The following is a 16,260-nucleotide window of genomic DNA, read 5'->3' as shown; positions in this document are numbered from 1 at the left end:
TTATATATATATGTAACGGCTGATAGATCATTCTTTTGTATGGCCTCTTAATATTTCTTACAGACATTGAGGACTCATTTGAAAGCATTTTCCTTTCTCTTATCACAAAATGTACCAGAATCTGCAATAGAGCAATAAGTATTTCAAAAGACTTTATTTTGCATTGAATTCTGAAATATAACAAATTATTTCAATTGCTACATTTAAATTAAGTATAGGAAGAATGTTAAAAAATAAATTGATGAAAATATGCATGTAAATAGAAAATAATAATAACTATTTTAATTATTTTATTTTAAAATACTTGAAGCCTCAATTTCCCAAATAAGTAATATATCTGGTTGATTGTTTGATTATGGTTAAAATTTTTAATATACTTTTATATATTGATTTATCCAGTAAAGATTGAGAAAGAGTATCTTTCTTTGTGCAGATGGAAAAGGAAATCCCAAACCGAGAAGAATATAGCCGATAAAAATGAAAGGCAGGAAAAGGATTTGTCTAGGTCTATTTTAATAAAGTTCCTAGGTCACAAGTTAAAGATTTCATGAGAGAAACCATCTGTAATGACTAGCATACACAGACAGTTGTAATGTGTCACTCAGGTGGGGTATATAATTTTGTAGGATACAGTTCTATGCTTAATTGACTTGGCTATCAGATGCCACTCGTGCTGGTTGTAGATAATGCGTTATTGTCCATCCATGCCGTCCAATAATGTCCAGTATGTACTCAAAGGGGGAAAAAAGTTATGGGGATCTCTAAGTCAAGAAACATGTCGAGCTCGTTGGATATCTAGATTGATATGTAGACGAGCTTTATCCTGTTGGAAATTCCCACCTGGAGCATTAATCAAAAATAACAACGCAATGGGTTAGTCACCAATATGTCGAATCAATTTGTATCATTCTGCTTGGGATAGCGATGAGAATGCTGCTAATGTCAGAGGAAATTGCTCTCCAGACAATAACTGTACAACAGAGCGTCTAAAAGGCAGGCAATTTGGATAAGAATGCTCACTTAGATTCTTTATAACCAATATGTGACCATCACTGGGGTCGAGGAAGAAACAGTTCTCCTATGAAATCTCAACAGATTTCACTTAGAACCTCAAATAAGTTCTAGTGACACTACTGAAGATACATATGGCAATAACGTGAAGTGAATGGCGTGAGAGTTACAGTGTTTATCCCAGAGTTGTCCCTGAAGTAACCATTTAACTATCGTCTTCATGCCATGGTGATGACAACAAAAACAACGAATTTCTGCAGTGCCATACACCATGTCATGCAGCGAATATGATGGTCTTCCTTTTTCGGCTTCTTAAATATACTCTTCTTTTATATTCAGTTCACTACAATCGGTTCGAAAGGAAGTTTACAATGAATACTTTTTAGCAAAAATGATTTGCATGTACATAGTTTCGCTTCTAGTGATATTCTTTTTCTACTACATCAAAATTTGAAAAAAAATTATCTTTTAGGAGTGCAAACATGTCTTCCAAATGTTGTTTATCTGGTATAAATAATTTTTTCATGTTAGGTTTTATTTTTTGTCAATGTAAAAGAAATACTGGATACCAATCATAAAAACAAATGCAATGTATTTATATATAGAATTCTATTATAGTTCTAGCGTTCTTTTAATATTTGGTATTTTTAATGTATCAATACATTGTCATAAACCTAAACAGAAACGATATACCTAAACAGATTTCTACGATTTTGTCAGCAAATCTTAGAATCGTGTAAGAATACTTTAAGAAATTCCATTCTTTGTTTATAAGATTATATGCAATTGCATTTGCACTTTTTAAAGCTTTTTTTTTTCCGATTCATAAATAAAATAAACAATTTTATTCGATCGTCTTTTGTTTAGTTTTTTTTTAATATACATTTATTTTTAATAACAAACCAATAACAATAACCACGCTTAAAAAAATTTGAAATCAATGAAGAAGAATACAATAAATTATAAACCTCGATTGTAATATTAAAGTGCAGTTAGCAGCATTAAAAATTCTATAATAATTTTAGAAAAATATTCCAATCTTCTTGCACTCTGTTTAGGGAAGCAATTTATGAAAAAAAAAAATACATTATTAAAGTAAAACTGCACTTAAAACGCTCAGCACTAAAACGGTTTTATATTTATTTTTTATTATTAAAACTCTGCAGTGACCTGACTTGCATGACGATGTATGGAAGTGTAATTACCAAGAAACAATTTGACATGTTTAAAGTATATATTATATTTTGTCATCACCTTCCTCAAAATATAAAAGGGGCCGCCGGACTGTTATCTCATTCGTTTTAGGCATAAGTAGAATCAGAGCTTTGAAAAAAAAGGGGGGTTTTATTAATCTCGGCAATAAATATCAATAAGTTTCCTAAATTTCTTGCTTTATGTGGCAACACTTCAAGCATTCTAGTGCTTTGCAATAAACAAATTGCTAACCTTAATTTTTCGACGCGAGGGTTTTAGGCTGAAAGGACCATAAATTTCAATTTTGTTAGAAGAAGTTAAAAGAGAAAGAAAAAGAAGAACGAAAATGTATAGAAAAAAAAAAAGCAGTATTTCTCGTAAATTGCAAAATTGCTGTTTTGGTTTCTCTCTCATGCTTTGCTTTACTTCAATAAGAAAGTAAGAATAAAGATCTCGAACAGTTTTTCTTTTCTTTTTCTTTTTTAACTTTGATTCATGCTTTGTTGTCTCTAGTTTATGAGAATTTCATGAATTATGAACTTTACTCCATTAAGATTTTGCTACGCTGTTTCCTTCGATGGTTAAACAAGATTTGAAGGGAAAAAATGTTGGAGAGAAAATACAGTTGTGTTTAAATAAGAAAAACAAACGGAAGTCATACTAAGAGAAAGTTATTGTTAAGAATAAATTTACAAGGAGCATTTTCATGCGAATACAAGCTTTTATTCATTCATATCTCCATTTCTTTTTGGCGAAAACGCAAAAAGAAATATGCTGCGTATAAACAATTATTATTTAAAATATGAATTTTGCTTCTATTGCATAAATGTACGAAAATAATGTGTGCTTGAAATGAACATAGTTAGCGATGCAGAATTAATTGAAGAAAGCAAAACATATTTTTGATCCTGTTAACTTGGCAACACAAAATGACGGTTTCTAAATTATTTTTGAGCTTGGTCTAGACAATGGTTAAAATTAAAATTTCGATTTCATAAACATGTAAAGATTTATAATTGAACATTTCTGCTATCAGTTTATATTCTGTAGGATGAACAATTTTAATTTATTCATTTTGTTTTATCTCAACTATCTTCAAGATGACAGAAAATTAATATTATTATGGTATGGTCCATTTCAGAAATTTCTCGCTAAAGTTTAAATTTTGAAATTATATTTATGGAAAATTATGAAAAAGAAATATTATTTATGGAAAATTACTGATCTTAATATTTCAAATTTGTTTTTCGAGAATAAAAATCAAGCTTTTCCAGAATTCATAATTTTTAAGTGCAAAATTAAAAATAAATGTTGCAGTTAATATTTAATTAGAAAAGTAAAAGTAAATAGAAAATAATAAACACAATTTTACAAATAATTATTTAAATAGCTAAAATCGAATACTTTAAATTATCAATCAAATTGAGGAATTTAATAGAATTTCTAAAAGACGTACGCCAATTTTTATTTATAAGTGCTTTAATACACTCCGTTATAAGGTTTTTGCAAGATTTGCTTATATCATTTTAATTGGAGATATTAATTTTACTGGAAATCTAGTTTCAACCCTGCATCTCAGTATACATGAAGTTTAAATTCCTACTTTCCTAATTCGCCCGTTTAAATGCTTAGAAGCACTACTTTTAAAACCAACATTTCTGGAACATATCTTATTTAAATCATCTCCATATTCGAAGTCTCCTTCCACTGGCTGAGACACCCGGCTAATCAACCATTCAGTGAAGAACCAGTTGCTAACCTGTTTGCCATGCTCACCTTGAAGTGCTGATTCGTTTATAGCATGGTCAAGAGGCGGAGCTTTCTACCTTATTCATCATTTTCTATCAGACCTCTTTATTATTTTAGACTTTCCCGAACTAATTAAGTAGAATGATTTATGAGTATTCTAGAGCCTCCAAACTGTTATGGCTAAATTCTCAGTAGTGTTGATTAAACGTACTAAACCGAAGTAATCGGGCCTTCTGAGTCAGGACATAGGGTTTATTATTTTTATCTTTATTATTTTTTAAATTCCATTGCAAAATGTCTTGTAAAAATGACAATCGCTCTATGCTTTTTCATATAATCATATATGTACGAATCTAACGTCCATTACTAAAATGCAATAGTTCAAATTTAATAAAGCATTAAATATTATTAGCAATAATCGAAAAAGAAGTATTTTATTTATATCTATTGAAAAAAAATCAGTATACAGCATTACATTTACTTTAAAATATAAAATGATATAAAACTTTTTAAAAGTATAGAGCGCAAGAAAAAGATATGACAATTACCTAGCCTTTATACAGTGAGTATTATGAAATTATATTTGTCACAGACATTAGACAAGGCAAAAATCTTTTTATTTTTATTTTAAACTTTTTTTTTTTGTATTTGCTGATGTTATTAATAATCAAGAAATCCCATCTTTTTTAAAACTCTTGCCTTTGCAAGTTCCTAAATGCAAAGGAATAATGAATAATAGCTTTAATTTTTTAATCTGGATGAACTAACGACTTAAAAATATATTTCTGAATGAATTTGTTTTCACTTTTTAATTAATTAATAAATTAATATTTTTTCACTAAAAAAGTTATTTCATCTGGAGAGACAAAAAAAAAAAAAAACCTTTATTAGAGCTTAGTATATTTTGTAAGTGCAATTTTCATAATTTGTTAATTTCCACCTAAAGATAATTCAAAAATGTTTTAAATCCAAGTATTTTTCAAATTAATTCCTTTCATTTCTTCACATTTATTCATTTGATGCATAATAGACTTTTTGAATTTTATATATATATATATATATATATATATATATATATATATATATATATATATATATATATATATATATATATATATATATATATATATATATATATATATATATATATATATATATATATATATATATATATATATATTTTGAAACTTTAAACAACTAATGCAGAAGTTTTGGCATCTTGAATCTATAAAAACTTTAAAATGTTATCTTTCTGAAAATAGATGTATCTATCTAGATGTTAAACTTTGATATGTGTTCAATAAAATTGTCGCGATCTGCGGAATCCATATAAAATTATGAAATTTATATAATATGCTTCACAGCCCTGTAAGAAAATGGTGATTCCCCTGGGCGTCATACCTTAGACTTTGGGATGGGTTATAGGATCATTTTTTCACGCTTAACTATTGCTTACGATTATGTGATTGATACAAACTATTTAGGGTATTATTTCAATACACTCTTCTTTCAACAATTGTTTTCTATACTTATTGCAACAAATTATCACACTTTCCAAGGTATTAAATGTTAATGAAGACAATTGAAAAGTATTTTAATTACATACATGTAAGCATTCTAACACACACACACACACATATATATATAAATAATCACTTTTCGATTAAATTATTATTTTTCAATCCATTTACAAAGAGCAAATAAAGTTTTCGTACGCATATAGCAATGCTTGCTTTTATCAACAATTCGCAACATAGATACTCGATGAATTTGCAACAAATTTTACCAACACAAGTTAATTTTAGTAGCAGTCAAAAACCGGAGCCCATAATATTAGCGGAAATTATCGGCAAAAAACAGTATAACAGTAGATACGTCTTTTTGTTGAAATTGAGAAATCATTCTAAGCAGACCTAAACCCAATTTCTGACTTTAACGATGATGCATTTGTGTACAAAATGGCCTAATTTAGATCTTAATTCGCTGCAGTTTTCTGGTGCATCAATGCGAGGACAACGAATTCGAATATTACCGTAAAATATCTGCAAAACTTTCGTACGAAGCTTTTGGCAGGCTTTGCGTGATCTTCCATAGAAATTGGATCTACGTGACCGTGGATTACTCTTATTGAATTAAAAATGAAGATTGATTGAACAGGACAACGATCTCTGAAAGTTGCGAGTCAGTCAGATTACTTTCTAGATTGGAACACAGAAAAGTGGATGTTTTTGAAGCAATCAGTGTTTTTTAATATGTTTTTTTTTTCAATCTATACATTTCTTATTAATAAGGAAGTTTGAAAGTGCAATGAGGTGGCTCTTATTAAATAAAAAAAAAGATTTAATTTTAAGTTCATCGATATCTTTAAATTATTGAATTTTTAATTAATTTTTCAATATGAAGCACAGAAATAATAATATACAATTCATTGAAAGTGTTTAGATTTTATAAGACATGAATATATATTTACCTAAAAAGCAATAAATTTGCTAGTGAACTGCTGTTTAATAAGGAGTTTAAAAAAATTCCATATATAAAATAATAGAGCAACATTACATTTTCTTGTTAATAAATTGCAGAATGGTAATTTCGATGTTCGATTTAATATACAGAAATGAAGAGACCTTTAAAACAATAAAACGTGTCTGTGTAATCATTGTGATTCTTTTATTCTGCGTGTATTGATTGTTATCTAATCTCTCTTTTATGCTCCTTGTTAAACCTTCGTTAAAGTATGCTTTTCCAGCTTGCATAGAAGCATAAGTAATTTGTGCGTATGCAAACATAGTCGCAAGATTTCTCGTGTTTCAAGTATATCCGTGGTTTTATAATTTTTGTGAGTATATTTGAAGAGCTTAAATTCATAATATTGGATATTGACTATACTTATTTAAAAACTAATTTTTATTCATTTAAATTCATGTCCCCTAAAAAGATGTCTTACAAATTTTACACTCACATAATTTTCATAATTTTCATGTGTACAATCTACATTCGAAATGTCATACTATAGTTGAAACAATCACCATTTTAATAAAAATTTAGTTGAAAGAAAAGTTTCCGTGCGCATTTTCAGTCAAAACTGATAAAATAATATTAGCTTACACAGTTTTCACTTCGCTATTGAACAAAATAATGTAAAAAGTTGTTTTTGAGTTGTTAATGTTATGAAGCAATTTATTATATTGAAATATGCATATAGGACTTTAAAAAAATAGGACAACCATTTGCTTTCATAAGTATTGTCCTTATACTTATGTTTCTGACAAAGTATTATTAAATGATACAGACAATTGTGTGAATAAAGTTATAAAGTTTGAACTTTACTTGTGTTTTGCATTGTATCTGTCATGTTATTTATATTATATTATATCCTTTTGCTTACTACTCTACTTTATTTCTTTACACCATCCTTTTTTTTTCTTAATTTGACCTTTTCCCCTCCCCCCCCCTTAAAATTTTAAAGTTGTATCGATGCAAGCATAGGAGAAATTTTCAATTGGAAAGAAAATGATGTTTATACCTAGTTATAAGAAATGAAGAATATAAATTATTTCCTTTAAAATAAACACAGATGATTGAAATTTAAATACTGATGGACTATATTCCTCTCTGCAAAAATGAAACTTCTCCCGCATTTAATAATGTTAAATTTATGGTAAAAGTGACTTCCGCGCTAGTTTTCAACCATGATCCATCGAAGGATTCATGTAATTCCTAGAAATATAAATACTCTTGCAGTATGATTGTGTGTTAAAATCCAAGAATAATTGTTTGTGATTCAATACTCTGCGGGAGATTAATGAAATTCGTGGTAAATTTCAATACCATGCAACTGTGATAACTCACGTTGGTGAGCATGCTGGGCAAGTGAATCAAAAGAAGATTGCTACTTTCACAAGCAAGCATCATGCCGTGCAAATGACTTTATATCAGAAAGCAAATGCAAATGTACATATTAAAAAATATCAGATATTTCAGATAAACCTTTTACTCATTCAGAAGTTAATAGTTTACTATTTTGTCTCCACAAAATTCGAATAATCGCAGAAGAACAATAAAAAAGATAATAATTATGAAATGAAAAATGAATCCACATTCTAATTTTTACTATTATTTTTATTCAGTAGTTACTTGCAAATGTAATCAGTACCGCTCATTTGAAAATATTTAATAAAAATGATTAACATCCTGCATGCTTGGCCGCTCTATAATTATTTTATAGATGTCTGAAATGTACATTATTCTTTATTTTATAATAATTTTTCACTGCAACTTTCATTTTACACAGTTTTTAAACATAATTTTACAGAAAAATAAAGAGTCTATAAAAAACTTTCGCGCATTATCAATTCAAGAACTTGTCCAGTGTTTGAAGAATTCATTTAATGCAAAGTTTGGCTTTACTTAGTTATTACTGCATTATTATGTAACCGAAATGCCTCATTTGTGGCTTGTTTAGAATTTTTATTTTAAAATTAGAGGCTGGAGTATTCTGTTTTAGCAAAATATTTTAATTACTGAGTAGATCGATATAAATATCCAAAGATAATTCCTTCTAATAAAATAAGCTAATAAAGTGAATTCAATAATCAGTGTTTGTTAAAATCATTATTGAATTGACTACAACCGATATAATGTTCACCGTCTTGATTCATTTTTTGAAATACTGAGATGCGCAGAAAATTGATAGATTATTGATAAAATCCATTCTCATTATATCTTGCTTTTTGTGATATTAAAACTGTTAAATGTGTTTACATGTAAATTAATTATTGAATGGCTGGATTGAGAAGTATATAAAGGTAAGTGTTATTACTGATGATTTTGTTTTTACATCAGTCATTCCGTTTCTATAAAAAATGAAAGTGAACGAACTTTTAATGTGCCAGAAAAATAAAATGCATGTCAGCATTTCAACAATTTTTGAAATTGCAAGCAGAAGTGAAAGTTTTAGACCATGCGTGAGGAAAAGCATGCTTATATAATAAACTTACCAATGACATTGAGATTGACAAAGTGACTCATTTTGGGCACGGTGCTGACTTGGCACTCGTACACCCCACCATCTTTACTTTGCGGGTATTTCACTTGAAGAGTCCAATCGTCCGAATTCTCTAAGTGAATAGTCTGGAACCTCTGATCGCTTGTGTATGTGAACCTACCAACAGTCAGGACATGGAGATCCTTGCGTCTGATCCAAGATACCTGAAATTGAAATGAGAGAAGGAAATAAACGAATATTCTACTATAGTGCAAGAAACTGCACAAAAAAGAAATAACTTTAAATAGGTTCATATTACAAATTGAATATTTCGAAATAAAACTTTAAAATACAAGGAGTTCATAAGTGAAATTGCTTTTAGTTATATCACTAACTGAGTACTCAGACCCATCGGAAGTTACACGGAAAAAATTGAATGACTGCACCGCTGGAACAGCGACACTGTAGTGAACTGCAGTTGAGTAGTAAGGGCCATCACCGCCAACGGTACAACTCTTCCCTAAGGAAGTACACTCCATCATCGATGATAGGAGCCAGACTTTCAGCATTTCGTGTATCTAGAAAGGTGTCGAGAACCGCCCACCATGTAAGAAGCTTTTCTTCCTAAATTATGAGGTTCCCTCCCCCGTGGGACGCTTTTAGTTATAGAATAATTTCCATTCAAATACATTGTAAGCAATTAATATGTTGCAAGACATTTTTTAAACTTAATAAGATAAAAATTAGTTCGCTCCCTTAAAACTTATAAATGATTGCCATGATTTTCTTGTGAATTTTTACATTGCAAAAGAGAATTGCAAAGAAATATATATATATATATATATATATATATATATATATATATATATATATATATATATATATATATATATATATATATATATATATATATATATATATATATATATATATATATATATATATATATATATATATATATATATATATATATATATATATATATATATATATATATATATATATATATATATATATATATATATATATATATATATATATATATATATATATATATTATTTAGGTTCAATATGAAACCATTTCCTAAGAAATAAAAAAAATAAATAAAGTGGGTATTTCCTTCAGTTTGAATTTTGTAAACGTTTGATTATAAATATTATTTGGAATAAATTTCTTCGTATATTGTTTTATTTTATTGAATATTCACTATTTTTGTTCATTACAGTTTCCTTCACATACTTCATATACGACCAAGTTACTCTTTGATAAAATGATATTTCAACAAGATTTCCAGTATCACCAGTGTGTTAAAATCTTCATGTCTAACAACGCTTAAATGCGCTTTTAAATGCTTTCTTTTTTTAATGCGCTTTCCTTTTCTAATTATTCAATAGACAGCGTACTAGAAAGTAATATCTGAAATTTCTTTTAGAGGATAACTTTGAATGGTCCAAAATCCAATTTTTCATAATAATTAATCTATAATTATAATAAAACAATGCACCATTTTTTTTTATTTTTTTTTATTATTATTATATCAAAACATTTTTCTTCGTCAGCAGTAATCTTGCAAAAAGGAATGGCCTGAAGAATCCTTTTCCGAGTGGAATTGTTCGTTACGCCTAGATGTGAGCCAAGCATTTTCTTTCTTCGCGCTATTTACGAAGAAGTTTCTCTCTCTTTCTGATTATCCGTCGTTTAACACAAGTGACCTCCAGCTATCTCTTTCTTTCCTCATTTGCCAAATGAGAAAGCTCCTCCAGAGCATTTCTTATAATTCCAGCTGGAGATAGACAAGAGGATGGCTTTATGTATTTCGAATGAATTTTTTCTTGCTATTTATAACAAAAAAATAAATAAATAAAGTAAATGTTGCAATTTCTTCTTGTTACATTTTTTAGAGTATTTTAATCTGAAACAACATAAAAGAAAGCTTACCCAGGATATTTATTTCTAATTATTTTATTGCATATGCAATGTTTATTCGAAAACATTCCCTAATCATAGTTCTTTTCTAAAGCTATCCAAAATGTAGAGAGAAAAGTGATTAATAGAAAGATGCTAGAATAATAATAATAATAAAAAAAATGAAACATTTGTAGAAAGAATAAATTTAAAAGTCGTCTCATTTAATCATGTTTTATAATTAATTATAGCAAAATAAATTCATTTTTATTGATTTATAAGTAAGTACATGAATTCAATGTTTACATTTATATTTATAAGTGTAATGATTTGAAAAATTTAAATACGCCTAAATTTAAAACACAATTGGCTTAAATAGAGCAACATCGCTTGAATTTGTACAGAACGACACGAATAAAAATATTTATTGTATAAGTAAGAAAACTATAATATTGTTAACCAGATTTGAGGATAAAATTTAAAAAAAGGGGGGAATTGGTTTCCAGAAACATTCTCGCATTATCTTCAATAAAACATTTATGGGCACATAAAATTATTGACTTTGGCTAAAGTGACGAATGTCTTATTTTTACTGAATCTCTCGTCCTAATATGTATTTTGGACGTCGTTTTTCAGACTAATTGAAACCGAAATTTGATATGGCAATATAGATGTAGCCACAAGATCACATACTGAATTTCAATGATTTAAATCCTTGAATTTATGAATTATTGCTCTGACACCGCATGCGAAAGGACATTTGATCATCCAAATGAGAAGTATGGTTTAAAATTTGATGCGAGTCCACATTTTAGCTGCTTAGCCTGTTTGGCAAATTTTATTTACCTAAGATTATGCGTTTTATATTTATATAATTCATTTCTACTTGAGCAATCAGATAGACAGACATTCTCTGAAAGGGTTCGTTTAAAATTCTAAAAAAATAATAAAAAAAAAATCAGTAGCTACATTTATGTACCAAATGCTACAACTTCTCAATGTCTTGCACCAAGCGTTTCTGAATTACCATGTCCACGGACAGATAGACAGACATAACTCCAAAAATACATTTTCATACAAAATTAAAAATACATTTTCATACAAAAATACAAAATTCACAGGCATTTTTTTATTAACTGCAAAAAATGGCAATTTATGCAATTGAGATTTAATACAGCCTCTTAGGAATATCATGAGCATCACGAAAAATTTAATGGAAAGAATTTCCATTTAATCCTTTATAATGGCAAAAAATTCGGTAAAATATTAAACTAAAATTGACAGAATACTTGAGTAAAATAATTTTTTTTTTAAATTTAAAACGTTGAGTGGCAGAATAATTTTTTTTTCCGAGAACACAATCATTTTTCATCTCTGCGAGGATGGTAAGAAGAAAAGATTTCTGTCAACTGTAGAACATTAGCATTTTAAGGATGTTGCCATTTAAATGCACGAAGAATATAAAAATGGAAGTTAAAAGAATAGAAATGTCCATAGATAATAAAAAAAAACCTGCAAATTATTCCTAAAACGGCGCATTTTTATAGGCATATATAGGAATTTAGATATTGTAACAACTAGAACATAAATTAATATAGAAGGGCTCATGACGATTCTTTATAATCGTTGCGATACAGTTTTATGTTTAGTCATTTGAAACATTTGATAAAGAAAATCAGTTTTTAAAGACACATTTTTATTGGTGCAATAAATAGAGAAATCATTATTTTATTTCTGATTAATTTGATATATGGTTCCTAACATTTATTACTTGATCTAACAGTGGGTAAGGTATCAAAATTTAAATTAATGAATAAAGTTCTGGAAATATTAATATAGTGCATTGTCATCGAGAATACACAAATATAAAGAATTTCAGTTCTAGCATATCATATGGTGAATATAAAAAATTCTAACTTTCAAGCATAAAACAATTAATTAAATAAAAAGTCTTTAAAATGTAATAATCAAAAAGATGAGAAAAATAATTATATATTATTAATAATTAAACATGAGCCGAAAGTAAAAACAATTAAAGGATGTTAACAAATTTCATAAGTAAAATAATGAGTTCATTTGCTATGAAGAATTATTTTCTGATGCAGAATTATTTTTTAAATCTGAGTATCCAATTCTAATTTGCAAAGCCATCTTCAGTTACCATTTTATTTAGAATAACAAAGCATTTAACATAAAAAGAAAGTTAGCATCCTACCAAATTAATAGAAGTCCCATTTGTGAATTGCAATTAAACAAACGTATTTCGCTAAACAGTGAAGCAAATTCGGTCAGACAAAACAAAAGAAATCCTTGATCCTTGATTTATCTTGGAAATTCTTCATTCAACTGTATTCATTCTGCGCGGATGACATTTTAAAATGGAATATTTTGTATAATTTACCCCAAATTACTTAACACAAAAGTATTTTATCAAGACTCTAATACAAATTTAGCTCTGTAAAAGATCATAAAAAACAATAATATTAATAAAAGACGGAGAGGGAAAAAATTGTTCCCTGAAATTAATAATAAGCTAACCAGAAGTGATGTCATCTGGAACGAAGAATTAGACAAAAAAAAAGTATTTGTTATCTAGTACTTAAATAATTGTAAGTTAAATCTTGCATACGTATGAATGAAGTAAATAAATGAATCATACCAAAACGTTAATCGAAAATGAATAACATTACTGTTTTACATTTACTACTTCAGCAAAAATTATAAAAAGTAATAAAGAAATCATCAAATAAGAACATCAAACTTTACGGAGACGCAACCTTATTAGGCAAAGTATATTTGTCTGTGAATTTAACTTAAGCAATAGAAATCGATGCTATATAAAATAAGATGCAAAATTTAGCTAAAAGAGTTGATAAAACTCATTTCATACCTCCCAATAGAAAAATGCAATTATTCACTTTCAACACATTGTTTGTCTACTTTTTTATTAAGATATAAATTATAAATTAAATTGTTTTCTAAAGAAAATATAAGAGTAAGAATTTCGATGTCTGACGAGCAAATGTACGAAGGTAAGGCTGTAAGGGACGCTAACAGAATGCATAGTTAAAGTATATTTTTTTAAAACCTTTTTTACTATATTAAATATAAGTGATTGCATATCTTATGAAAATAGAAGTCAGCTTATAATAACTGATATGAAAAAAATATTATAAAATCGTTACTGAAGATTTTTAATTATGAAAAAGAACTTTTCTATTTAATAGAATAAACAAGAAAAGTTAGTGAAAAAATTGTAAAGATGCTTCAGCGAAATATTTATTTTTTGAAACATAGAATGCGAGAGTTATTTCTTACAAATTTATTTCGAAATTCCAGGCAGAATTTTTCAATTGAAGGACATTGTATCGATGCATTTTAACTGTAACCAAGAAGAGAAAAAGAAGAGACAACAACGGAAAATCTACGAGAGAATTCCCATCTGTGAATAATAATCAAGCAAGAAAATTCTGTGAGACAATAAAGTGAAGTTGACAGGACACATGAGTAAAATAAAAATAAAAGTTTTATTCGTTATCCAAGAACTTAAGTGCTAGTGGCATTCTGGCATAGAATAAACAAAGGTTTGGCACCAGCCACCACTCCCATATCGAATAGCTGACATGGATTGGTAGTCGGCGGCCCAAACTCGTCTTGTTAATGGAATGGAGAAGAAGACTCAATCCTTTTCTAACAAAGGTTCGTCTCTCACAATCACATTCTTTATTTGTGTCATCCCTAACGAGAGGAAATGGCCTGCTATAAAGGCAGAGAGGGTCTCTTTTTACAAGAAAGAGAAACAGAAATAAGAGACAGGATCTTCGTCAACCTTTCCGATGAAGTAGCTTGCGAGATGAAATCTTTTCTTTACCATTAAACTTAAGAAGTTATTAACTCAGTGACCTGACTTACTTTTGAAACCGTTTCTGAAACGCTTTGAAAATCTATCAAAAAATAATCATCAGAAATTGCAATGGCTCTTTTTATCGAGTTTCTAAAAAGTGCTTGTTAAACCTCCAACAACAATGGTAATATGAAAAAAAAATTAAAACTTTTCTGAGGTATTTTATTTTCGCATCCTTTTAAGGCTAATGATATATCTTTTATTTCAACTACCGATCTAAATATGAAGCATTTTCTACATAACTATTTGTGTAGTTCCTACTAAAAATGGGTCAATATCTCATATACACTCAATGCAAAAAACTCCATTTTCATTTAAAATGAGCTCACTATTTTAGTAGGAAATTAGGAACATATAGCCAAACTTATGTCATGATGGAAAATTTATAATAATACCTCTGCAATAATAAATTTTAATTGATAAAGTTTTAAAAAATATAATAAAACTAATTTTAATTTAATTCCTTCAATTTCAAAGAGAGACATATTAGCATGATTTCATATTTAAAAAGAAATTAAGTTAGAATAATAAAACTAAGAATAATAAAATTTCAAAATAAGCAGCAATTGGAACACACCTTTAAAAAGATAATGCTTTTCAATGCTTAGTTTTAAATATATTTCTTGAACTAATAATATCTTTTTATGTACTTTAATTCTTGTTAATAAATGCTTCCACAAATTTTATCGAACGGAATTTTTATGATATGTTTTCCTTTTATTAACAACTGAATATTAAAGTCGGATGATTTTACATATAAGAAGGATTTCAAATTAAAAAAAAAAATACTGGTAGATTTACCATTGAGTAAAAATATCTAAAATATTCTTAGAAAAGGCCTGATATTTGATCTTTGTTTTTATTTTATCATAAAAAAATACACCTAAGTAGAGCAATAAAGGAAGAAAGATTCTTCGTCGACTCTTCGGATTTAATGAAATAAAAATTAGATTTAATCATAATGCACCAGCAATAATTTGAGAAGAAAATAAATCACTCAAATGAAAATTACTCTTTAGTTGGCTGATCGAATCGTGGTTCAATTTCAACTCTACCATTCTACATTTCACATCTTTTTCTGTAATTTTATATATTATGCAGGTGAAACCAATGCAATCATGTTCGATTTTCTTCGGATTTGGATTTTCTTCGGACTTTTTATATCTCTTGAAATTATAAAAACTATGAATTTAGAAGGGAATTTAATTCTTTTCAATTTGTGGCCTTTTTAAGGATTTCAATGTTTTGTCAATCATTGGTGAACTTGACCTCACTAAAATATTTGGAAATGTTTCGTAATGACATGACTTTTAATTACAATTTTTTAATACTCACTAATCGAGTTTTGTGTATTTGCGAGGATCTACTGTCCAAAAATTATTACTAACATTAGTTTCTTTGAATTAGGTGAAAAATAATCCTGCTGATTCTTCCGCAGTTGACAGATGGCAAATGATGGGGGGGGGGGAGATTTCTTATTTTGACAGTTTCAACAGCCAACCAAAGTAGATT

General features: G+C 28.0%; 1 protein-coding gene across 2 annotated transcripts in view; it reads right to left on the bottom strand.

Annotated features, from left to right (window-relative positions):
* LOC129969387 (hemicentin-1-like) overlaps nt 1-16,260 on the bottom strand; it is a 423,763-nt gene that overhangs the window by 50,750 nt on the left and 356,753 nt on the right. For both annotated transcript variants that reach the window (XM_056083948.1, XM_056083949.1), the window contains exon 3: nt 8,952-9,162. In XM_056083948.1, the coding sequence (XP_055939923.1) occupies nt 8,952-9,162 (211 nt within the window). The remainder of the gene's footprint in view (nt 1-8,951; nt 9,163-16,260) is intronic.

The sequence above is a fragment of the Argiope bruennichi genome, chromosome 5 (assembly GCF_947563725.1).
Source record: "Argiope bruennichi chromosome 5, qqArgBrue1.1, whole genome shotgun sequence".
Classification (NCBI taxonomy): Eukaryota; Metazoa; Arthropoda; class Arachnida; order Araneae; family Araneidae; genus Argiope; species Argiope bruennichi.
This window is presented reverse-complemented; position numbering and strand designations above follow the sequence as displayed.